Source organism: Portunus trituberculatus, chromosome 17 (assembly GCF_017591435.1).
Source record: "Portunus trituberculatus isolate SZX2019 chromosome 17, ASM1759143v1, whole genome shotgun sequence".
Lineage (NCBI taxonomy): Eukaryota > Metazoa > Arthropoda > Malacostraca > Decapoda > Portunidae > Portunus > Portunus trituberculatus.
This window is the reverse complement of record NC_059271.1, coordinates 3,293,350-3,320,000: the sequence shown is the minus strand read 5'-3', so window position 1 is coordinate 3,320,000 and position 26,651 is coordinate 3,293,350. Positions and strand designations below refer to the sequence as shown.

General features: G+C 39.0%; 1 protein-coding gene across 4 annotated transcripts in view; it reads right to left on the bottom strand.

Moving 5' to 3' along the window:
- Positions 1 to 26,651, bottom strand: part of LOC123505107 (RNA-binding protein with serine-rich domain 1-A-like) — a 52,059-nt gene that overhangs the window by 14,363 nt on the left and 11,045 nt on the right. The window contains exons 3-6 of one of the 4 annotated variants that reach the window (XM_045256159.1): positions 15,702 to 15,839; positions 4,204 to 4,242; positions 2,950 to 3,042; positions 2,499 to 2,660 (exon numbers count right to left, since the gene is read on the bottom strand). In XM_045256159.1, the coding sequence (XP_045112094.1) occupies positions 2,499 to 2,660; positions 2,950 to 3,042; positions 4,204 to 4,242; positions 15,702 to 15,839 (432 nt within the window). The remainder of the gene's footprint in view (positions 1 to 2,498; positions 2,661 to 2,949; positions 3,043 to 4,203; positions 4,243 to 15,701; positions 15,840 to 26,651) is intronic. The other 3 variants (XM_045256160.1, XM_045256161.1, XM_045256162.1) reach the window with 3 other exon arrangements.

The following is a 26,651-nucleotide window of genomic DNA, read 5'->3' as shown; positions in this document are numbered from 1 at the left end:
TATCACTCAGTGCCATGGAGTCAAGGTTATCCTCGTGGCATGGGCGTATATGAATACTAAGATATGATATTCATTACAGCAGGAAATAGAGGAGTGAAAACATAAACATCATGGTGAAACTAACACGCAAGCAAGAGGGTCACAAGAAGAAGAAGAAGCGGCCGAATGGCCGCAAGTCTCCCGCTTCGTCTGTGGCTGATCTCATCTCTGCTTTATTTTTTGGTATTCCATGCAAGATTTCAATTTACGCATTACAAAACAATCCTTTCTTGGGGGCAAGGTTTGTAGAAAGCTAATAGAAATGTTGTTTTGTGAACATAAATGCATATATAAGACAGTAACACCACCTCGAGAGGTGGTGTTCCCTGCAACCTCAGAGCAACCTGATAGCAACCTTGTCACCATCCCTCCAAGCGTTCATGGATGCCATTTTGCTGCAGGAGGTTGCTCTGACGTTAAAGAATCTTGGATCATGTCCAGGAGCGCTAGAGACAGAGACGGGGAGCCAGCCAATCATAGCGAAGCTACCGCGTTCGGTCCCCTCACCCGGCAAATTCAAACCCAGAAAATTCGCTAAAACGGATGTAGTTGTACGTTATGCGGACTTTTTGGTCTAACCTTATATAGTACGTTAAACCGGAAATTCGTTAGACAAACATTCGTTAAGCAGAGTATTACTGTATAAGGATATACAGGTTGAATGAGCAGGCTGGAGAAATTAATTACCTACTGAGCTTCTAACAGATGGCGCACGGGTCGCAGGTAATAAGGGGGTGAGTGATGGGGGGTCCATCAGTGGGGGAGGATGAGCGCCGTTACAAGATTCAAACAGTCAGTCAGTCACGGGAAGGAGCGCAAGGCACATCAGCCATCGCCCGTCTCCGCCTGGGCCACACCATGCTCAGCGCTCACTTGCACCGCCACGTCAGTCTCATGACCCCTTCTGCCCTTGGTGTGGACTACTGAGGCCATGGAACATTTCCTGCTTCAGTGCCCACGCTTCCACTCTAAACACACTGCACTACGCATCCTGGCTCTCCATCCTGGCCATCACAACACTCGACCTGCCCACCCACCCTCCTGGCGGCCTCAGGCATCCAACGCTCCTGGCAACCTGCTGGCTTTCGCCTTACTTGTGCCTTCTTGAGGAAGACCGGCCAGCTACCACGCCTATGATACCCACACAGGACTACCCCAGGGCTCCTAAGGATCCATAGATCTTCGTGGCCTCTTTTGGATCCTTATGAGCCCTGGAGTAGTCCTGTGTGGGTATCACAGGCGTGGTAGCTGGCTGGTCTTCCTCACGAAGGCACAAGTAAGGCGAAGGACAGCAGGTTACCAGGAGAGGTGGACGCCTGAGGCCGCCAAGAGGGTGGGCAGGTCGAGGGTTGTGATGTCCAGGGCGGAGAGCCGGGAGTGCAGTGCAGTATATTGAGAGTGGAAGCGTGGGTATTGAAGCAGGAAATGTTCCATGGCCTCAGGAGTAGTCCTACACCAAGGGCAGAAGGGGTCACGAGACAGATGTAAGAGGTGCAAGTGAGAAGTACAGTGTGGCCCAGGCAGAGGCGGGCAGAAAACACACACACACACACACACACACACACACACACACACACACACACACACACACACACACACACACACACACACACACACACACACGTTTTATTAGCTTTATAAGTTCATAACCACGAGAGAATGCAGGGAAAAATTAAGGGGTGGGGGGAGGAAGTAAGGCTTAAGTTACTCCTGAAAACGTTTTCTAAGAAAGTACTCGCTTCTAACAGATGGCAGCACCGTCGCTGTCCTCCAAACTTTAACCCACACCACAACTTTCTCTCTGTATCTTCCTTGGGGGGCACATATATAAAGGTTTTGGAGCACAACCCTATTTTTCATATCCAATCTTAAGCTCGCTATACAATTATTTGCTTAATGACTGTATTTCCAGAAACATTGCATTTGATGGCTCATAAGATGCATGGCTAAGTACATGTGTCTTCAGTCATCTTATAAGGCCTACCAAATTTGGGAAGAGGAACAAGTGCAGTAACCTCACCAGCATTCTTGAAATGGTGAACCAACCACTGTTTTGTCTCAGTCTAACTCCTGTTTGAGTGGATATAAATGGGAGATCATGGCCAGCCTTATGTAATGTAAAAGACTATACTTTCTTGTAAAGCACAATTTCTACAATGTTGAGAGGAGGGAATTCAAATAGGTGAAGGAAAGAGTTGAAGACCGGATTCATCTAAGCATCATTGGCCTTTCAGCCCAAGATGGATGAGAATTAACTAACATCTAGGTTACATTGGTTTATCAACACTGTTTATGCTAGCTACTCTGGTCCAGATCAGACCAGAAAACAATGTTTCCAGCTTGGCTCACAAATCACTGTTATGGATATAATGAATTTACAAGCACAATGTAGAAGGTAGCTGGACTCAAAAAGAAGGGATGTCCATCTCAAGAGATACTATAAGAACACCAACACTTACATATCATACATGGGGAGGTCAACACTTTTCACTGCACCATAGACCGAGAATATTTCCATAAGGTGATCACGGTTCACATTTCTAGTGAGACGACCAATGTGGATCCTGGTTGGGCGAGGTGTTGGGGAGCGGGGCTTCCTGCGTGGTCGTGGGGACCCTGACCTGTACATCAAATTAGTCTGTCAATTACAGATCACAAAATGCTTACTACAAAAAATAAGAAGGTGGATGTAACAGAAAAGAGATGAAATGTAGTAAAAATAAGTCAAAGAGATAGAACTTACAGACAAACGAAAACATTTTAGGAATGTCTTATTTCAAAGAAGTTTCTCAACTCAGCACTGGAACAAAGTGTGGTGTAGTAGGTGAATTAACCTTTATGAGTGAGACCTTTGCTAAGGCAGACTCATAATTTCTTTAATAAATTTCCTTAGAGACAATGCATGCTGACCTTGACCGTGATTTTGAAGGTTTCTTCAGCTTGGGCTTCTTCTCCCGACTCTGACTGCGACTCTTCTCAATTCCTGCTTTGAAGGTTGACCTGCTGACAGTCACACCACATTACTATCATGAAACCTAACATCTTACTACTACATAATAAAAAAAAATTATTTTCCCAATTATTGAGAACAAATATTTAATAATAACTATGTAAAACAAAGATTCTGGAAAAGCATAATCTTGATCAAAATATCACATTTGAATTTCCATTAACCCATTCCCAGCGAAGGATCCATGTACAGACATTTAAAAATTGAGACTTTTTGTCGGATCGTCTATATATAGACATTTGTTCTGATTTTACCACACTACGTTGTAACATGATCTACAGTATATATAGATGATTCCTTACAAGTAACAAAATTCATAAAATAAATAATTATTTTGCATCTCAAATACCTCAACATATGCCAACATTGCCTCTCAAGGCCTGTCACCACTTGTGCTTTGTCGGTGGTGGATGTACTACACACAAAAGCTAATATTAGAAATTTTTGCATTTTTTTCTACTTTCTTATATTATTAGTCTATCATGTCAAGGAGAAAGAACTGTACAACATGCCAGCAATGTTGCCTAAAAATGAATAGGTACAAAACAAGTAGTATGTGAAAAATACGAAGAAAAGTGGAAGTAAATTACATTCTGGTCACAAGTCTTGTATGTGAGTAACTCCAAACATTCATATAAATATACTGACATACATTATCATCAGTCAAACACAAATAACAGATATATATAGATTCAATTGTTTGTTCAGTTTTGCAGTGGAGTCTATATATAGACGTCACTTGTTCAGTTTTGTGGCAGTGTCTATATATATATATATATATATATATATATATATATATATATATATATATATATATATATATATATTCAATTGTTTGTTCAATATTGTGGCTATTTATATATAGATGTCAATCTGGAATGCCCATCAGCATAGAAACTATATATAGATGTATGGATGAAAATCAGTAGTGTCTATAAATAGACAATTTTTTATTTGGTAGTACACTCATCTGCCCTGCTGCTAGGAAAGGGTTAAAATGACAAGAAATTTTTATGCCTAGTTTCCAATGATACACTACTGAGCACACTGTGAGTTTGTTGTCCATAAATCTTTTTTCAATTCAGGAAATACAATAGAAAACAGTACAAGTTTTCTAATAGTTGCAATGACAACAAACAAGTACATAAACTCACCGGGAATCATCTTTTTTCTCTTTCTCTTTTTCCTTTTCTCTGAAAAATAGTAAGTTGCATTAAGGATTATTGATGAAAAGAACACTTGACTTGGACAATGTCCAATGAATAATTATAATCATTATGGAGGAAGGGAATTGATTTTGCTTTCTGGTCCAAAAGACTTGAATCGTTGAATGTGCAAGGATGAGATGTGAATATGAGTAAGAAAGACTAAGGAGATAGGGAGAGTGTTTGTTGAGCAGAAGCTTGACATAATAGTTCTTAGTAAGGTCAAAATTAAAGGCAAAGGAGAATGGCAGTGGAAGTGTTAACTAGAGAATGACAGGTATACAAAAGAGAAGCTTTACTGATAAGTCGGGGAATGGAAAAAAGTGTTGTCGAGGCTGATGTTGGTGAAGTTGAGGTTACGAGGAGAGATGCAGTGTGTTTTGAATGCCTATGGACCAAGTAGTGATACTGTTTGAGGGTCAGGCACTTAGAGTGAATCTAAAGAGGGTACAGTAATACCTTGATACAGGTTTTTTGAGCTGTGATGATGAAGGTAGTGAAAGGAGAGGAGAGGAGAGGAGAGGAGAGGAGAGGAGAGGAGAGGAGAGGAGAGGAGAGGAGAGGAGAGGAGAGGAGAGGAGAGAGAGAGAGAGAGAGAGAGAGAGAGAGAGAGAGAGAGAGAGAGAGAGAGAGAGAGAGAGAGAGAGAGAGAGAGAGAGAGAGAGAGAGAGAGAAAATCATAGCAGTCTTATGATACAGAGAGAGAGGATGAAGAAGCCTGGTGGTGAGGCTGATACAGAGAGAGATGATGAAGAAGCATGGCAGCAGTGAGGCCTGGAGTGAGGGGATGGTGGAGGGGGAGATAACATGTAACAGATGGTGGAGGGGGAGATAACAAGTAACATGCATGACAGAGGGGAGACAAGGGTTCATGGTCCAGCTGTCAGCCACAGCTGTCTTGCAATTATACATTTATTTCTTGTCTTCTCTTCTTGAAGTTTCTCATTCTAATTCTCATCAATATATGCCTGTAAGGAGTTATTTATAGAAACGTAAAGCTAAATGATGCATGACCCCTCTTGACACTTGGCCACGTATCAAGTTGCTGAGTGAGAGAGACACCCCAAAGGTTGAAATTTATCGAGAAAAATTTTCATATAATTTTTTTATTTATTTATTTTTTTTTTGCATAGACACAAGCATTAAGTGATACATAATTTTTTAGAGTGTAAGTCGTACTATGATGCGACTGCACAAGACATTTAAAAATAACTTCCTGATGGAAAGGGTATTTAATTATCAAAAATAAACTACATCATCTGGTAATTTTGCATCTGAAGGTTTCAGAGAGACAAGAATCCCAAAATAAATCCTGCAACACCCCCTAAAGTCCGAGTTAAATTGCCTGCCTTTTTTTTTATTTATTTTTTTTTTTTGGGGGGTCAGGGGACGGGAGTGAGGAATTCATATGTCGGACATTCAATTTTTTTGGAACAACCTTTCCCTATACTAGTCCAAGTTAGTGAGAATTAACAGTATACATACTTCGGAAAAGTAGTTTATCTATTTATATTTTCTTTTGTTATGTTTTACTATGTTTCTATTCAATATCTGTTACTTATAAATACCTTATTCTTACCTAAAATCACATAAAAAAAACTAGGGTGCTCTTTTTGGGGAGGCAATAATAGATTTATGGCATTTCAATGGGAAAAATTGTTTTCATATAAGCAATTTGAGATATGAGCTCTGTTGTGGAACAAATTAAGCTCATATCTCGAGGTACCACTGTATCATATGAAAGGATAGTGGTGGCTACTACAGTGATACCTCGAGATATGAACACCTGAACGTACGATTTTTTTGATATACGACAAAAAATTTCATATTATTTACGCCTTGAAATACAATATTTTTAAGATATGAATAGCCATCGGTAGGTGGCGCAGCGATCACTCAGCTACTAGTGTCCACCCGAACATTCAGCCCGCGTTGTGTATCGTTGTTCATCCTTTGTGCATGTATGTGGTGAGATACACACAAAATAGCCTGTATTCATATACTGATTACACTTAGAAATTCAATAAGCGAGTGAGTACAAATGGTGTTCTGCCCACAAGCAACTCTTCCTCTTTGCAATGCAAAAAACCAGAATTCTCTAGATGTCATGGTTATCAAAATATCACAGGTTGAATGAGGTAGTACCATCGGTTTACGTGGCCTTGTGTCCGATCGGGTTAAGCTACCTTGGCTAGAACGATAGAAAATGGGCCCCTTGTATCCTCTCTCTCTCTCTCTCTCTCTCTCTCTCTCTCCTGTCACCTGTTGTGATACCACTCTCATTCAAAAGTTGTCTCCCCGTAACATGGCGAGAGACCCAAGGTATAGAAGTAAGGCATGCGGGAGCGGTGGCAGAATCAGACACAGTGAAATCAGTCGCTCCCACTATCCATCGTTGGTGACACAGTGACGTAGACCATATGTTTACTCCTGATGAATGTTGCCAGCTCACAGGCAAAGAAAACGGGAAGAAATTAGCCAAAATATAGCCGTAAAAAGCCTAAATGTCTATCGACGTGCCCAGAGTCTTGCATGATGAACGTCTATCAATGTGTCCCGAGTTTTGCGGGTTAAGTTGTTATTTTGAGCAATATAGTTAATTTATATCATGTATACAATAAACATTGTATTTATCTTATATTAAATCTATATTTGGTTGGTATTTAAAGCATGTTATTTTTCTTTTTTTTTGGGTGGGGGTTAAATTCATATCACGAGCGAATTAATTCTATTTCCATTAATTTCTATGGGAAAAATTTATTTGATATACAATTTTTTTTTTTTTTTTTATACAACGATCGTCACAGAACGAATTAAATTCTAATGTCAAAGTACCACTGTACACTGTTTAGTGCTGAAACTCAAGAGTATGGGAATGGCAGACAAGAAGTGACTGAATGTAATGGAGATGAAATATCTAAGGAGTATATTCTTAAAAACTTCATGGGCACAATTAGAAGTGTGACCGTAAAGAAAATGGAGCTATGAGAGGATGGGAGGAACAATGTGTGTCGAGATGATATGTACATATAAAAGAATGAAGGCTGATATGATGGTGAAGAAGATAGAAAGATCAAGAATCAGAAGTGAAGTTGTAAGGTACACCACATAAGGAATGGATGGTACAGTGGTACCTTGCCATAACAGATTTTGCAGTAATGGATTTTACTAAATAATGGACTGATCAGATACTGGCCAAATTTTTGGGGCCGTAATGGCAAGAGGAAAAATAACAAATATCTTACAGGAATTTATGGTTCCGTGTGGCCACCCAGCTGAAAACACAATATGCAAGCCAAAAACTCACAAAAGAAAAATGAAAAAGTGAGTAGAGAAGAGAAATGAGAAGAAATGATACTTATGTTCCACCATTTCAGTAAATGGTGAGGTGGCGGGAAGTAAGCAGTGTCAACAGCACAGATGCTTCTCAAACCCCACACTTCACCTCCTCCCCTCTCTCAAGTACTTCTTCCAAGAAGTACTTATTCCTGTTTTTTTTTTTTTTTATACCACGTGGGCTTTTCACGGGAATTTATGGGCTAAAGGAGATACTTTTTGGGATACCTCCTATCTCAAAGCCCACCTGCTAGGAAACCACTGCCCCGAGTGAGGAAGCCCAATCTACACTCAGACCGTGGACAGGATTCGAACCGCGGTATTTCATTAGTAATTCACTATCACTCAGTGCCACGGAGTTGCAGTTATCCTCATGGCATGAGCGTATATGAATACTAAGATATGATATCCATTATATAGCAGGCAATAGAGGAGTGGAAACATAAATATGCATTACAAAACAATCCTTTCTTGGGGGCAAGGTTTGTAAAAAGCTAATAGAAATGTTGTTTTGTGAACATAAATGCATATATAAGACAGTAACACTACCTTGAGAGGTGGTGTTTCCAGAAACCTGAGAGCAACCTCGTTACTGTCCCTCCAAGCGTTCATGGATGCCATATCATGGCAGAAGGTTGCTCTGACGTTCTTAAAGTTTCTTGGATCCAGCTCCTGGCAGCCAATGAGCACTTTTAGGCGGGCTACCAACCTCCACCCGCCAACAGCAACGAATCTTTGTGGATGCTATTTCATGAAGGTTGGTATGTGAGCAGGAGGTTGCTATGGAGGTTGTCTGTACCAACATAGACAACAACCTGCTTCTTGGATCCGGCCCCGGAGCTCTCACCTATCAGCCAGCTGCGGAACTCTCTGGCACGCAGTTTGAAATTGTGTCTGGCGCTCAGTTTGAAAATGCGGTTGGGCCAAATCGCGTATAAGCAAACCGATCGCGCAAATTAAATTAATTATAATATTTTTCCAGTCATGTTACAACAAAAACATGAAAATCAAACATGCGTAAATCGAGTTACCTGTACAATTATGTGGTTTAAATGTTCAAAATATCTTTTGACATTAAAAAGATAATAAATTACTGAAAAATAAGGGAAAAGGGGAACAGATAAGAGTCTCACAGATAAATTTGCAGTAATGGACACCCCTCACCCTCAAAGGTACCACAGTATAAAGAAGGCCTTAACACGTTAACCGCGTTTGGCAACTCAGTACACTTGCCTGCACCACGTAACCTTCATTACCTGACCATGCCAGTGTCCAGTGGACTTTTGCAGAGAGAGAGGAGGTATATATCATTGTGAGAGCGAGGCGTCTAGTATAGAGTGTAAAAATCCATGGTACAAATATATACTGAATTGCGGACCAGTAATTTTTTTCCCCTTCTATCGCGTATTGGTACAACAGTGTGCCAGGCATGGGCTGTTGCATATGATGATATATTCTTGACACTATCAACAGTACCTGAGTAAGGTAATAACTTAGTTCCAAGTGGAATGAAAAACAGAAAAGGAAAGATTGTAAAACCTGAAAGTGTCATTGGGTACAATAAAGCAAAAAAAAAAAGTGTTGATGTTGCTGATCAACTCAATTCCTACTACTTGCCACTCTACAAATCAAGGAAGTGGTACAAAAAGCTGGCTCTGGAAATGATTGCTGGGATATCAGTGACAAATGCTCAAATTCTATACAATAAATACTGCTCAGGAAAACAAGTATGCCTAAAAACCAGGGAAGAGGACCTCTGATATATTGGGTGCAAGAAAAGAACATACCTTACAGGAAGCAGATGGACCAATGAAAAATACAAGGAAGCAATGCAGAGGATGCTATGAGAAAATTTCACTGTCTGAGGGATACAAGGTGGCCACAAACAAGGCTAGGAGAGTATCCACCTATTACAATGAATTATGAGGGTCAACCACTCCTTTGCATTTCATGTTTCAACGAAAAACATGACTTGTGTAATTAGTGATCAACATTATGATGATCTAATATTCCATTATTTTCTTATATTGATTGTATTTTTGAAGTAATATGTCACCAAACATTACTTGTTATTCAGAAGCTTATTTTCTTTCTTTCAACAAATGAAATTATTGTCTTATCATTTTTATCTTATTTTCCAGTACCTTAGCAACGCATCTGCAGTTATAATAAATACAAATTTATACACAAATTGTTTACATTCTCAGATTTGTAATAGTTTTTAGAAAGTGATATTTGGGCCTCAAATGTATCAATACACAACAAGTCAAACATTTGCTCGGTACACAGGTGGCCCGATATGCGAAAACGTGTTAAAAGGGAAGAGGAGTAACAATGGAACACAGTAGAATGAATGCATGACAGGTAAATGGAAAGCAGTTGTAAGTGCATGAGGAATGATGCAGCCCTGCAATCTTTGAAGGAGGCATCACACAGATGTGGGGAAAGCACTTATGAAATAACCTTGTTCCAAGTCAAACTGTTCAATCCCCATAAACCAAGAGCAGAAATATTTTACCTTCTCAATCATAAGCGAAGGTGCTAAAAAGTGGTATGAACAAGCATGAATGTGAGAAATGTGTGCTTTATCTTAGCTACTACCCCTTTTATGGAAGACAGGTTTCAGCCTATGTATGAGTACAATTACTATAAAGTAATAAGTATCATAAAGAATTTCCACCTCAATCATCTAAATGAAGAAAATATGATCTACACACATGCTATATTCTTCTGGTCTTCCTGCTCTTCAATGATTTTCAGCATCCTATAAACAGATCTTTTCAACTTCAAAGCCTCCTTCGGAAAAACTAAATTTCAAAAGAACAAACAATTTGTTTTTCATTGCACAATATTTCTTTTACATCCATAATACATGGAGTATTATATCACGTGTCCCTTTACATGGTCCTAAGACTAAATCAACACCATCTCAATTAAAGCTTCAACTTTCTTCATAACCTGATCCATTAAATCCATACCCTTATGCTTACCATTATGCAAGGCACTGCCTCTTCCCATATGTATCACCATGATTACATTCTTTAACTGAACATCACACACACATGCATGTGCACAAAGCCTTCAGAAAAAATACAGGATGGGGAGGATGAAGTAGAGCATGGAATGGATGAAAGCAAATTGGAGGAATTATAAAATGCATGGAAACAGAAACAGGAAGAGGAAAAAGTTAAATTTTCAGAGGTAGTAAGGAAGCAAATTCAAGAAAAGACAAGGGACACTGTTATACAAATAATTAAGGGGAAAAAAGATGTAGTGAGGGATATGGTGGATAAGAGGAAAAATTGCTTAATTTTGGGGATGAAGGAAAAAAATTTCCAAACAAGCTATAGAGTGAGAAAAGAGAGAATTGGCAAAAACTATTAATAAGCAGGTCCAGGACAGCACACAGGAGTTGGACCAAGAAGTGGAGGAAGTGATAAGGTTGGGGAGATTTATTGAAGGAGATAAGAGACCAATGAAAGTGAGAATGAGATAAAAAATGGCAGTGGAGGAAATTATGATAAGAAACGGGAGGCTGGCTGATGATGCTGAATTTATGGATATAGTATTGATAAAAAGAGATATGAACCTGGAAGAAAGAGAGAAGGAGAAAGTGCTAAGAAATGAAGCTAAGGAAAGAAAACGAGAAAAGGATGAAGACCAAGAAAAAGAATTTCTACTGGAGAGTTCTACATATGAGACTAAAGAAGTGGTATTTACAGAAGGAGGGGAAACATATGAGTTACTGAGAAAAACTAAATGGGCTTTTACCTTCATATATGAAGAGATGATGAAAAAACTAATAGAATACATGATTCAACCTGAACTAGAGTATGCTGCACTTATATGGTCACCACATAATAAAAAAAGGTATAAGGAAGATAAAAAAGATTCAAAGAGCAGCAGGCAAATTGGTTCCAAGTAGACCTAACTAATCAGGACATATTAAAGAGATTAAAACTTTCAACATTGTAACAGAAAAGAGAAAGAGGAGATCTAATTGCTATATACAGGCAACCCCAGCTTAACGAAGGGGTTACGTTCCTAAAAAAAACCTTCGTTAAGCGAAACTTCGTTAAGCGAACCCATTATAACAAGTTTAACCCCTGACTTGAACCTCCATTGAGAGTAAACAAAGTGAAAGTGCATCATAGTACAGTGAAAGGTTTAACCCCTTCCTCGGCAGAAACAAGTACAGGCAACCCCCGTTTAACGAAGGGGTTACGTTCCTAAAAAACACTTCGTTAACCTTCGTTAAGCGAACCGATTATAACAAGTTTAACTCCTGATTTGAACTTCCATTGAGAGTAAGCAAAGCGAGAGTGCATCATAGTACAGTAAAAGGTTTAATGAAAGTAAAAATTATGAAGTTAAACATTTAGATAGTTTAATTTAAGTCATTATAATGTACACTAATGTATGTATGTATGTAACTTTATAATGTTGATGATCTTAACTTTATGAAGGGAGGAAGAGTGAAACAGCAAAGACACTAACCGGCAACCTGTGGAATGTAAACAAAGGGTGCATCATTGTACTGCATCTGCATACAAAACTTATGTACCACATTTCCACAAGGCTTTCCATTTTATCCATTGTAGAGTCATGAGTTCAGGTGGTTCTTTTAGCTTGCAAGAAAGATACGGTCTCACCAGCCTTCTTAATAGAGTCTGCTGACTTGAAAATAGAGACAGTATAATATGGAGTCAAGATAGTGGCCAACACTGCTATAGTTTTCTGGCCTCTCTCGTGTCTGTGAATAATATCTAGCTTCACTTGGAGAGTAAGAGACTTCCTGGTCTTCTTACGAACACTAGGCCAATTGCAGGGCATTTTGGTGGTAAGTTGAGCTAGGGAAGACAAGCTGCTGCTGACGCTGTTATGTTTTGACTGGGGAATGAGTGTTGCGCGTGTTGTCCACGAAAGGCTTGATCTTGATCTTTATTCTATAGGTGTCCCAGGTTTTTTCCTGAGGCAGGCCTTAGTACCAGCAGCTCCTGGTGTATTCAAAAGCCCGTCAGCTTGTGTGATATGGTGGGGCTTTCAAATTTGGAAAAAAATTACCTGGATAAATCTTCGTTAAAGCGAGTTTGGTGTTCGTTAAATGAGCAGATGATAGTAAAATGAAACCTTCGTTGTAGCGAAATTTCGTTGTGTGAACCTTCGTTAAACGGGGGTTGCCTGTATACTCGTTTTAACTAAATGTTCCATTTTCAATCGTTAACGAGTATACTCGTCTAAAATTTGACCTTCAAAAACCAACTACAGATGTATACATTCGTTTTCACTAAATGTTCCGTTTTCAGTCGTCGACGAGTATACTCATCTAAAACTTGACCTTCGAAAACCAGCTACAGACATATATACTGGTTGATTCTGAGCCTTTCTAAGCCATTCTACGTGTGAAATGAGTATTCTCGTCAAATTGTACGCCTGGCAAAGGCGACAGGGTGGAGCGGTGGGATTTCAAGGACGCTCTTACTAGACTTGCTCTGGCAACCACTGTCGTCGCATGGGTGTTGTTTTCATCCACATTACCACTTATTTTTTATACCCTTTTCAAATAATTTACACCCCAAATGTCTAGTTCTGAGGAAGATAGCGAATATGAACCTTCCCTCAAAAGCTTGAATACTTCTGATGACACTGCCAGTTCATCAGACAATGAATATTTCTTGACAAGTGAGGAGGAGGAGGAGGAGGAGGCGAGGTGAGGGAAGAGCTTGGAGTTTATAGGAAGACGAGTTAACTCGTATATGTCTACAAAGGTATTTTCAAAATAAAAAGTTAACTACAAAAATGGGGAAAACAGTAATTACAAGCTATTTTCATAATCAGCATGAAAAATACTATATAGAACCAAAATTTTAAAAAAATTGTCTGAAAAAGAAACGTTTTTAACTAAAAAATTGTTGGGGAAGGGTTAATGAAAGTAAAAATCATGAAGTTAAATATTTAGGCAGTTTAATTTAAGCCATTATAATGTACACTAATGTATGTATGTACGTAACTTTATAATGTTGATGATCTTAAATTTATGAAGGGAGGGACAGTGAAACGGGAAAGACACTAACCGGCAACCTGTGGAATGTAAACAAAGGGTGCATCATTGTATCACATACAAAACTTATGTACCACATTTCCACAAGGCTTTCCATTTTATCCATTGTAGTCACGAGTTCAGGTGGTTCTTTTAGCTTGCAAGAAAGATACAGTCTCACCAGCCTTCTTAATAGAGTCTGCTGACTTGAAAATAGTAGAGACAGTAGATGGAGTCAAGATAGTGGCGAGCAATGCTATTAGTTTTCTTGCCTCTCTCGTGTCTGTGAATAATATCCAGCTTCACTTTGAGAGTAAGAGACTTCCTGGTCTTCTTAGCAACGCTAGACGACATTGCAGGGCGTTTTGGTGGTAAATTGAGCAAGGGAAGACGAGCTGGTGCTGACGCTGTTATTGTTTTGAACAGGGGCAATGAGTGGTGCGCGTGTTGTCCATGAGAGGCGCTGGTGTATTCAAAAGCCTGTCAGCTTGCGTGATACGGCGGGGCTTTCAAACTTGGAAAAAATTACCTGGATAAAACTTCATTAAAGCGAGTTTGGTGTTCTTTAAACAAGCAGATGGTAGTAAAATGAAACCTTCGTTGTAGCGAAATTTCATTGTGTGAACCTTCGTTAAGCGGGGGTTGCCTGTACAAGGCATAGAAGGGAATGGACCAAGTTGACAAAGAAGACTTATTGGTGTGGGACTCAAGAAATATAAGGGGGGCACAGCATGATATTGAAAAAGACTGTGTGTAGATGAGACATTAAGAAATATAGTTTTCCAAACATAAGCATAGAATTTGTCAATAAACCCACTTGAAGTATTTATTATGGACGTTTCGAAGGCCACTGCCTTCATCTTCAGCAGTACGAAGTAGAATGAAAAATAAAAGCGAACTTAACTAAGAGAAGGGGGAGGGACAGAGGATGAGAGTAACATGGCACAGTGTGATTGGCCAACCCCACCTGTGAGCTCCACCCTGCTCAAACCCTATCAGGACCTGACCTGTCTTACCACTAATCCCTAGATCTGGTAGGGATTTAGTCACCAGTGCTCTCATTAATGGATCTAGTTAATTTAAACATGCCTTCATTTAGATTATAATTCTTATGGTTCTGTATACAAACTGATTCTAAAATCTTGCGTTCTTTTTTAAATTGTTACATTTGAATAACATCTGACTGGAATCCCAATCAATTGAGTGGTCATTATCAAAAGCATGGATAAAATTGGCATTAACAGGAGAAACAGGCAGATCCTTGGATGTGAGGTTAAAAGAACACAAGAGAAGTGTAAGGAATTGTCACACTAATAATGCCAATTTTATCCATGCTTTTGATAATGACCACTCAATTGATTGGGACTCCAGTCAAATGTTATTCAAATGTAACAATTTAAAAAAAACGTAAGATTTTAGAATCAGTTTGTATACAGAACCATAAGAATTATAATCTAAATGAAGGCATGTTTAAATTAACTAGATCCATTAATGAAAGCACTGGTGACTAAATCCCTACCAGATCTAGGGATTAGTGGTAAAGACAGGTCAGGTCCTGATAGGGTTTGAGTAGGGTGGAGCTCACAGGTGGGGTTGGCCAATCACACTGTGCCATGTTACTCTCATCCTCTGTCCCTCCCTCTTCTCTTGGTTCAGTTTGTTTGTATTTTTCATTTTACTTTGTACTGCTGAAGATGAAGGCAATGGCCTTCAAAACATCTAGAATAAATACTTCAAGTCTACAACTGTGGGTTTATTGACAAGTTTATATTCACGATAGTGTGATATTCCATCCCCACATAAGCATAGAAATATGGAACAATTTGGATGAAACAGTGATTCAAGCAAGATATATTCGTGACTTTGAGGCTAAATTGGATGACTATAGATATGGAGACAGGACAGCATGAGCATAGCTCTTTTCCTGTAAAACACAACTAGGTAAATACACATGCACATTCAAAATCACACCTCAAAAGCATTGTCTAAAAACAAATAAAACTATCTTAATGGATATCAATTCAAACATATTCATTCATAAAATAAACTAAGATTCTTTTACATCACTTACTTCTGCTTGTTCTCCTTGTCCCTAGATCTCGAACGGGAAGAGGAGGAGGATGAAGAGGAAGATGAGGAGCGTGAAGATGAGCTACTGCTGGATGAACTATCAGAGCTGCCAGAGGATCCTGTGGAACTTCTGGATGAACTGCAATGAGAAAATAAATAAAAATGCAATAGGACATCTCAAAATAATAAGGTCTTCCATTGCTAGAAAGTAATATCTATTAATATTAAACCATTGCCAATGATCAAAATATCCCAACAGTGAACCAAATACATTAAATACATCAGTGTCATTCCTCCTCTTCATTACTGAATGTTATTGAATACATATGCACCTTTAGTACTCCTATGAATAACTAACACAACATTACAATTCTGGATGCATCCATACATACATAAAAAGACCTGAATTTTTAAGCTAGATGTTCCCTATAATCTCAGTGAAAACCTAGGTTTGCATCACTTACTGTATGAAACATCAGTGAAGGGCAAATAGAAATAAATAAATAAATAAATAAATAAATAAATATATATACTCGACCCCCGAAACAACGGACAAATGTGTGCACGACCCTGTCCGTAAATTGCAAAAGTACATAAAAAGCTGTACAAAATGTACGTAAAATACTGTGTAATCATTAAGAAATCATTCAAGCAGTATTACAAAGCATTAAGTACAACAAATAACCTGAAATAGATGACATGAGCATGGTCAGTTTAATAAATATTAACCCCTCCTACTCGGGAATGTCGATCGACGTTTGGGCATTTTGGGCTATATTTTGGCTATTTTCTTCCCATTTTCTTTGCTTGTGAGTTGGCAACACTCACTGGGAGTAAACATGTGCTATAGGTCAGTGTGTCACCAACTTCCACGATGGATGGTGAGAGCGAAAGTGATTCCACGGTGTCCGATTCTGTCACCTCTCCTGGGCGCCTTACTTCTACACCTCAGGTCTCTCGTCATGTTGCGGGGAGACAACTTTGGAATGAGAGTGGTATCAAAAGGGCATTGGAATTAACAGTTTCTACAATAATAGAAAGCGAAGATAGCTCTGTTCTTGGCTCTGATACGGAGGTTCAACCACCGGGGAAGGACATTCTACCAACATCACCAGAGAGAGAGAGAGAGAGAGAGAGAGAGAGAGAGAGAGAGAGAGAGAGAGAGAGAGAGAGAGAGAGAGAGAGAGAGAGAGAGAGAGAGAGAGAGAGTATACAAAGGGCCCGTTATCTATCGCAATAGCCAAGGCTGCTGGCACCGATTGGACGCAAGGCCACGTACACCGAATATACCACCTCATTCAACCTGTGATATTTTGGTAATCATAGCATCTAGGGACATCTGGTTTTTTCCATTGCAAAGAGAAAGAGTTGCTTGTGGGCAAAACACCATTTGTACTCACTCGTTTCTTGAATCTCCAATTGTAATCAGTATGTAAATAGAGGCTATTTTGTGCGTTTCTCGCGAAACTTCCCGAGTTAGGCTTGGCTTTTTTTATGTCTGAAACAGTCTGTTTGGCCACCCCATACTCCTCACACAGCTTCGCAACACTTGTTCCTTTTTCTAATTTTTTTATTAGTTCAAGCTTAGCAGCCACTGGAAGAGCCTTTCGATTATGCTTCACTGGTTTACTAGGTTTAGGAGGCATTTTGGATAAGTTAAGCACTCGTGGGAAAGGTACAAATGCATAAAAAGCCCGTGGTAAGCACTGGACAATGTTCGCTGTTGGTTGAAAACGCACGGACTGAAGATAAAACATGGCGGCCAACAGCTGATGATGCGACCGACTCGCCACATACCGGACAATAATTTGCCGGGAACGGACAATCGCGCACATTTTAATATTCGTCCATAGATTAAACCAGACTCCAGAATTTGTCCGTAGTTTCCAAAATCCGTTGATGGGAGGTCCGTTGTTTCGAGGGTCGAGTGTATATACATATATACAGTATACAGTAATACTCCGCTTAACGAACAGGATAGGGGGCTGTCAAAGCTGTTCGTAGAGCGAAAATTCGTTAAGCGGACGTAATTTTCCCATAGGAAATAATGGAAATAAGGGGAGGATGCGTTCTAGGCTGGTCCCCAACACCATATGGGTTAAAAGAAAAAAATATATATATATATGTTTGGCAGCATATTGTTGCCCGGTGTACCACTACTTATATGATGTCATATGAGTCATTGGAAGTTAGAGGAGCTACGTACAAATTCTCTCACATTCTCGCATTTATGTTCACAAAACAATATTTCTAATAGCTTTTTACAAACCTTGCCCCCAAGAAAGGATTGTTTTGTAATGCATGAAGTGAAATCTTACATAGAATACCAAAAAATAAAGCACAGATGAGATGAACCACAGACGAAGCGAGAGACTCGCGGTGACTCAGCCGCTTCTTCTTCTTGTGACCCTTTTAGCCTGCGTGTTGTCTTTCCCCATGATATTTGTTTCCAGTCCTCTATTGCCTGCTATAATGGATATCATATCTTAGTATTTATACACGCTCATGTCACGAGGATAACCTTGACTCCGTGGCACTGAGTGATAGTGAATTACTAATGAAATACCGTGGTATTTCATTAGTAATTCACTATCACTCACTGCCATGGAGTCCAGGTTATCCTCGTCGCATTAGCGTATATGAATACTAAGATATGATATCCATTATAGCAGGCAATAGAGGAGTGGAAACAAATATCATGGGGAAAGACAACACGCAGGCTAAAATCACAAGAAGAAGAAGAAGCGGCCGAGTCGCCGCAAGTCTCCCGCTTCGTCTGTGGCTCATCTCATCTCTGCTTTATTTTTGGGTATTCCATGTAAGATTGCACTTTATGCATTACAAAACAATCCTTTCTTGGGGCAAGGTTTGTAAAAAACTAATAGAAATGTTGTTTTGTGGACATAAATGCATATACAGGCAACACCCGTTTAACGAAGGTTCACACAACGAAATTTCGCTACAACGAAGGTTTTGTTTTACTACCATCTGCTCGTTTGACGAACACCAAACTCGCTTTAACGAGGTTTTATCCAGGTAATTTTTTTCCAAATTTGAAAGCCCCACCGTATCATGCAAGCTGACAGGCTTTTGAATACACCAGGAGCTGCTGGTACTAAGGCTTGCCTCAGGAGAAATCCTGAGACACCTGTAGAATAAAGATCAAGATCAAGCCTCTCGTGGATAACACAGGCGCTACCGATACAAATGCCTGACTCAGAAGAAATTCTGCGTCACCTGTAGCATCAAGAACAAGATCAAGATCATGCGCACCACTCACTCCCTAGTCAAAACATAACAGCGTCACCAGCAGCTCATCTTCCCTAGTTCAACTTACCACCAAAACGCCCTGCAATGTGGCCTAACGTTCCTAAGAAGACCAGGAAGTGTCTTACTCTCGAAGTGAAGCTGGGTATTATTCACAGACAAGAGAGATGCCAGAAAACTAATAACATTGCTTGCCACCATCTTGACTCCATCAGCAAGTCAGCAGACTCTATTAAGAAGGCTGGTGAGACCGCATCTTCCTTGAAAGCTAAAAGAACCACCTGAACTCGTGACTCTACAATGGATAAAATGGAAAGCCTTGTGGAAATGTGGTACATAAGTTTTGTATGCGGTACCATGATGCGCACTTTGTTTACATTCCACAGGTTGCTGGTTAGTGTATTTCCCATTTCACTCTTCCTCCCTTCATAAAGTTAAGATCATCAATATTATAAAGTTGCGTACATACATACATTAGTGTACATTATAATGACTTAAATTAAGCTACCTAAATGTTTAACTTCATCATTTTTACTTTCATTAAACCTTTTACTGTACTATGATGCACTCTCGCTTTGCTTACTCTCAATGGAAGTTCAAATCATGGGTTAAACTTGTTATAATCGGTTCGCTTAACGAAGTTTCGCTTAACGAAGTGTTTTTTAGGAACGTAACCCCTTTGTTAAGCGGGGGTTGCCTGTATATATATATATATATATATATATATATATATATATATATATATATATATATATATATATATATATATACAATCACTTCGATTTACGACGTCCGCAAGATACGACCACCCGTACTTACGACCACGTCCAGCAAATCAGCAGATGCCTAATATGAGTTTGCTGTATTATCTTCAGCGCAGCCAGAAGATAGCTGTGGCGGCGCCCAGCATCGTGTACGACAGTTACGGCAGGACAGCAACTCACAGACTCACACTCACAGCATCCTACCACTTCACTTGTTCACTAGATACTGTTGCGGATATAGTAGTACCATCCTAAATTAAAGGTTAGGATGGGGTCAGGTACCTGACCACACCTGTTTACAGCCTTAACATGTTTCCGCCAGAGGTTGCTATGACTCCTCCAACTCCTTTTTTTTCCTCTTCCCCGTCTCTCTCTCTCTGCTTCCTGGATGTTACTTTTCATGCTATAGTATGCCAATACAGTAATCGTCCGCGTATCCGGATAGCCACTATCCGGAATAACATCTTCATAAGTAGATGTAAATTTATTTGTGTGTGTGTGTGTATTTACCTAATTGTATTTACCTAATTGTAACATACGGGAAAAGAGCTATGCTCGTGTTGTCCCGTCTCCATATCTATTAATGTCCAGCTTTTTCTTAAAATCATGAATATTCCTTGCGTTGACCACTTCCACGTCTAAACTATTCCATGCTTCCACCCTTCTATGAGGAAGCTATATTTTTCACATCTCTCCTATAAGTGGCCATTTTAGTTTTTTCCCATGCCCTCTCGACATTCTTCCATTCCACATACACAGATCTTCCCTATCCATTTTTCCATGCCAATCATCACTCTGTATATTGCTATCAGGTCTCCCTTTCTCTTCTGTTTTCCAGGGTTGGAAGTTGCATTCTTTTCAGTCTGTCTTCATAAGTCAAATCTCTTAAGTCAGGCACCATTTTGTTGCAGCCCTCTGTACTTTCTCTAGTTTCCTTATGTGTTTCTTTAAGTTCGAGCCCACTGTATTGTTGCATATTCAAGCCTCGGTCTTATCATTGCAGTAATTATTTTCTTCATCATTTCTTCATCTAGATATACTGACGCCACTCTTATGTTCCTCAATAAGTTCAATACTTCTCCAATTATTTTGTTTATATGTCTCTCTGGCGATAGGTCATTGGTAATTGTCACCCCAAGGTCTTTTTCTTCATGACTGGTTTTATGTCTTCATTTCCTATCTTGTACATACTCCTGATTCTTCTTTCACTCTTGCCAAACTCTATTTTCTTGCATTTTGTCGTGTTGAACTCCATTTGCCATGTACAGCTCCATTTCCATATTCTGTCCAAGTCTTCCTGGAGTAGTTCGCAATCTTTGTCACATCTCACTTTTCGTAACAATTTTGCATCGTCTGCAAATAGGCTCACATAACTGGACACCCCATCCACCATGTCATTTATGTAGACTGCGAACATTACTGGTGCCAACACTGATCCCTGTGGAACTCCACTCTCCACCAATCCCCATTCTGATGGTCTGTCCTTAATTATTGTTCTCATTTCTCTTCCTACCAAAAGTCTTCCATCCATTTTAGTAAACTGCCATGCACTCCTCCTACCATTTCAAGTTTCCAGATCAGTCTCTGGTGTGGTACCTTATCAAAGGCCTTTTTTAAATCCAGATATATTCCATCAGCCCAACCATCTCTTTCCTGTATTACATCTATCACCCTCGAATAGTAACATATCAGGTTTGTCGTGCATGAACGCCCTTTCCTAAAACCAAATTGACACTCACAAAGTATGTCATTTTTCTCCAAGAAGTCTGTCCATCTAGTCTTCACCACCCTCTCACACATCTTAGCTACCACACTTGTAAGTGACACTGGTCTATAGTTCAATGGGTCTCTCTTGTTACCTGATTTATAGATTGGGACAATGTTAGCTCTTTTCCAGTCTTGGGGCACTACGCCTTCCCTTAATGAGGCATCAATTACTTCACAAACTTTTTCTGCCAATTGCTCCTGCATTCTCTTAAAATCCATCCTGATACCCCATCAGGTCCCACAGCTTTTCTCACTTCTAAACTCCCCATCATGTTCTTGATCTCCTCCACCGTTACTTGAAACTCCTTCATAATCCCTTTCTGTTCCATTACCAGTGGTTTGTCAAAAGCAGTCTCCTTTGTGAATACCTTCCGAAAGCATCCATTCATAGCCTCTGCCATTTCCTGGGATCTTCACTGTATACTCCATTTACTTCTAAACTTTCAATACTTTCTCTATTTTTGATGTTGTTGTTCACATGTCTGTAAAAAAGCCTTGGTTGGTCTTTACATTTATCAATTATATCCTTTTCTTGTTTCTTTCTTTCTTCTCTTCTAATCAACACATATTCATTTCTTGCTCTTTTGTAACTTTCCCACTGCTTAATCCGTCTTTTCCTTCTCCACCTCTTCCATGCATCCTCTTTTCTTGTTCTAGCCTTTTCACATCTATCGTTAAACCAGTCCTGCTTTCCAACTTCTCTATGTTGTCTTATTGGTACAAATTTTTTCTCACCTTCTTTGTATATTTTTGTGTGTGTGTGTGTGTGTGTGTGTGTGTGTGTGTGTGTGTGTGTGTGTGTGTGTGTGAGTGTAATTTACCTAGTTGTAGTTTTACAGGGCCTGGGCTTTATGCTCGTGTGGTCCCGTCTCCATATCTACACTTATCCAATTTTTCTTTGCTGACACCACTTCCTCACTCAAACTGTTCCAAGTCTCAACACATCTTTGCGGGAAACTAAATTTTTTAACATCTCTCAGACATCGTCCCTTTCTTAGTTTCTTACTATGCGATCTTGTGCTTCTAAAGTCATATTCTTCTCTCAGGATCAGTTTCTCATTATCCACTTCATCCATTCCATTAATCAATTTATAAACTTGTATCAGATCCCCTCTCTCTCTTCTCTGCTCCAAGGTTGGTAGATTCCTCATATGCCATCCCTTTAAATTCTGGAGCCATTCTTGTAGCCATTTTTTGTAGTCTCTCTAATTTTCTTATGTGTTTCTTTTTATGGGGAGTCCACACAACTCCTGCATATTCCAATCTAGGTCTTATTTTAGTACTTATCAATTTCTTCATCATTTCCTTGTCCATATAGTGAAATGCTACTCCAATATTCCTTAGCAAATTATGTGTGTGTGTGTGTGTGTGTGTGTGTGTGTGTGTGTGTGTGTGTGTGTGTGTGTGTGTGTGTGTGTGTGTGTGTGTGTGTGTGTGTGTGTGTGTGTGTGTGTGTGTGTGTGTGTGTTACCTAGTTGTATTTACCTAGTTGTAGTTTTACAGGGCCTGGGCTTTATGCTCGTGTGGCCCGTCTCCATATCTACACTTATCCAATCTTACTTTAAAAGTGTGCACACTCTTTGCAGACACTACTTCTTCATCTAAACTGTTCCACGTCTCAATACATCTCTGCGAAACTATATTTTTAATATCTCTCAGACATCTTCCTTTCTCAGCTTTTTACTATGCGATCTTGTGCTTGGTGTCATATTCTTCTCTCAGGATCAGTTTCTCATTATCCACTTGGTCCATTCTGTTGATCAATTTATAGACTTGTATCAGGTCTCCTCTCTCCTTCTTTGTTCCAAGGTTGGTAGATCCATAGCCTTTAGTCTCTCCTCATATGTCATCCCTTCAAGTTCTGGGACCATTCTTGTAGCCATTTTTGTAGCCTCTCCAATTTTATGTGTTTCTTTTATGAGGGGTCCACACTACTCCTGCATATTCCAATCTAGGTCTTATTATAGTATTTATCAATTTCTTCATCATTTCTTTGTCCATGTAGTGAAATGCTACTCCAATATTCCTCAGCAAATTATATGTTTCTCTAAAATTCTATCAATATGGCTTACTGGTTGATTGTTTTCTTCCATCGTCACTCCTAAGTCCTTTTCCTTTTGACTTTCTCCAGTTCTACTCCATCTCCCATCTTATAGATTCCCACAGGTCGTCTTTCACTCTTTCCCATTTCCATGACATGGCTTTTGTTCACATTGAATTCCATTTCCACTTCTTACTCCATTCCCAGATCTTATTTAGGTCTTCTTGCAGTATTTCACAATCCTCCTTTTGCTTTATAACTCTGCACAGTTTCGTATCATCCACAAACAAATTTATGTAGCTGTTCACTCCTTCTGGCATGTCGTTAATATAAATGAGGAAAAGTATTGGTGCCAATACTGACCCCTGTGGCACTCCGCTTTCTACTGCTCTCCACTTGGACTTCATATCTTTAACTACCGTCCTTATTTCTCTCCCCCTCAAATAATTTTCTATCCATCTCAATGTGCTTCCTTTTAAGCCACCCTTCTCCTCTAACTTCCACAGTAATCTTGCGTGTGGCACTTTGTCAAACGCCTTTTTTAAATCCAAGTAGATGCAGTCAACCCATCCCTCTCTCTCTTGTACTCTATCAACTATTCTAGAATAGAAACTCAATAAATTAGTTCTTTTCTAAAACCAAATTGGCTATTTGATATCAATTTGTTGTCTTCAAGGAACTCGATCCATTGTTTCTTTATTATTCTTTCACACATCTTGCATATTACACTAGTTAGTGATACCGGTCTGTAATTTAAAGGTTCTTCTTTCCTTCCACTCTTATATATGGGAACCACCTCAGCTCTTCTCCATTCTACTGGCACTGTTCCATTTTCTATTGAGCATTTTATGATGTTGTATATAGGACTTGCTAGTTCTTCCCTACATTCTTTCAGTATTCTGGTCCCACTGCCTTCTCTTCATCCAGTTCCTTCATTAACTCTTTTATTTCAAGCTTGGTTACTTTAATCTTTTTCATATAGATTGTCTCTCTATTACCCTGTGGCCTCTCAAATTTGGATTCTTTAGTAAAGACCTCCTGGAATTTTTTATTTAATAGTTCTGCCATACTTTTTGGGTCTTCCACCATCCCGTTCTCTCCTTTTAACCTTTCTATTGTTTCTTTTTGCCTAATTTTTCCATTTATGAATCTATAGAACAATTTTGGTTGCTCCTTACATTTTTCGACAATATCTTTTCAAGTTCTTTTCCTCTTCCTTCCTCACCTTAACATATTCATTTCTCGCTGCCTTGAAGTTTTCCTTGTTTGTTGGATTCCTATTTCTCCTCCACCTTTTCCATGCTCCATCTCTTTTCTCCTTTGCCTTGCACACCTTGCATTAAACCAATCTTTCTTTCCTTCTTCTTTAGGTCTATATTTTGGGACATATTCCTGACTCCTGTTTTGTATATTTCCAAAAATAAGTTATATTTGTCTTGCATTGTCTCTGAGTTTTCCATCTCCTCCCAGTCAACGTTTTAAAATAGTTCTTGAGATCCTCAATATCAGCCTTTCTGTAATTTAATTGGTCTCCTTTTTATGAATCATCTCTATCTTCCTTTCCTTCTTCTATATCTATTTCTAATATTACATGGTCACTCTTTCCCAATGGGCACTTATATCTTATATCGTCATTCATTTGTATACCCTTGTAAAAACTAGGTCCAATCTGGCCGGCTCGTCGTTTCCTCTGAATCTTGTGTATTCCTTTACTCTCTGGTCCATCATATTGTCTATCATTAGGTTCAAGAATCTTTCTCCCCAGGCTTCTTCCCCTATACCACTTTCATAATTTTCCCAGTCCACTTCTTTACAGTTGAAATCTACTAATATCACTTTTCTCCTTTCTTTAACGATTCTCATTAGACTCCTTATTGTGTCATCTATCATGTCTTTATATTCTTGATTGGTCCATGAATTTGTTTTTTGGTGGCACATATGTTACAATGATTGTTATCTCTTTTTTATTAATATGCATCTTAATATACAATACTTCTGCTTTTCCTTCCCCACATTCCACTTGATTGATCACTATCTCCTTCTTTAACATTATCATGACTCCTCCTCCTCCTTTACCCCCTCTGTCTCTTCTCCATACATTATACCTATTATCCAAGACTATTTTGATTTCCTCATTTAGTTTTGTTTCAGCCAGGCATACAATATCTGGATTTTCTTTCCTTATGTAATCTCTTAATTCTAATTTACTTGATAAAACCCCGTCTATGTTCATATACATCATTTTTAGTCTTTTGCCTTTATCATTTTTAGTTAAACTTGTTCCACTTTTTTCTCTTCCTTCTCGTTTATATACCATTTCCTTATCCTGTCTCCTAGAATTCTCCAAAAAAATGCCTTCTCCTCTTCTGACCTTTCATTATTCTTTTCCTTACTGCTGCTGCCAGTTCATTGTATCTCTTCCTTTCTTCCTCATTTCTATTTTTCTTTATATAGATATCCTTGCAGCCTTCTGTTTCTCTAAGTTTTGTTGTTCTATATAATATTTCTTCTGTTGCTGCTTGTGATTTTAGTAATATTTTAATTGGTCTCGTTTTTCCTTCTTGATATGGTCCCATTCTGTTTATTTCTTCTACTTCCTCTTCCAAGTTCTGCCTATCTTTGTCATTAAGATTCTTCAGTAGGTCTTTGACTGATTTCATTTCTTCTTTTTCTCTTCTTGGTCTATATTTTATATTTTTTTTGTTTTATTCCAAATACGACTACACTCTTTTTTTTTCTGCAATTTCTCTAACTAGATTTTCTTTTGTCTTGAGGACTCCTATCATTTTGTTTGTCATATTTTCTTCTTTTTCTTTAAGTTGTTCTTGAATCACCTCCTGAAAATCGGCCTTATCTTTCTTATCTTGGACTCTCCATGCTTGTACTTCTTTTTTAATCACGTTCTGTACTCTTTCCTCTTCCTTGTTTACTAGATCTTTCAGCTTCTCCTTTTTTCTCGGCTTTACCGAGTCCTTCTTCCATCTGCTTCTTGTGTGTGTGTGTGTGTGTGTGTGTGTGTGTGTGTGTGTGTGTGTGTGTGTGTGTGTGTGTGTGTGTGTGTGTGTGTGTGTGTGTATATATATATATATATATATATATATATATATATATA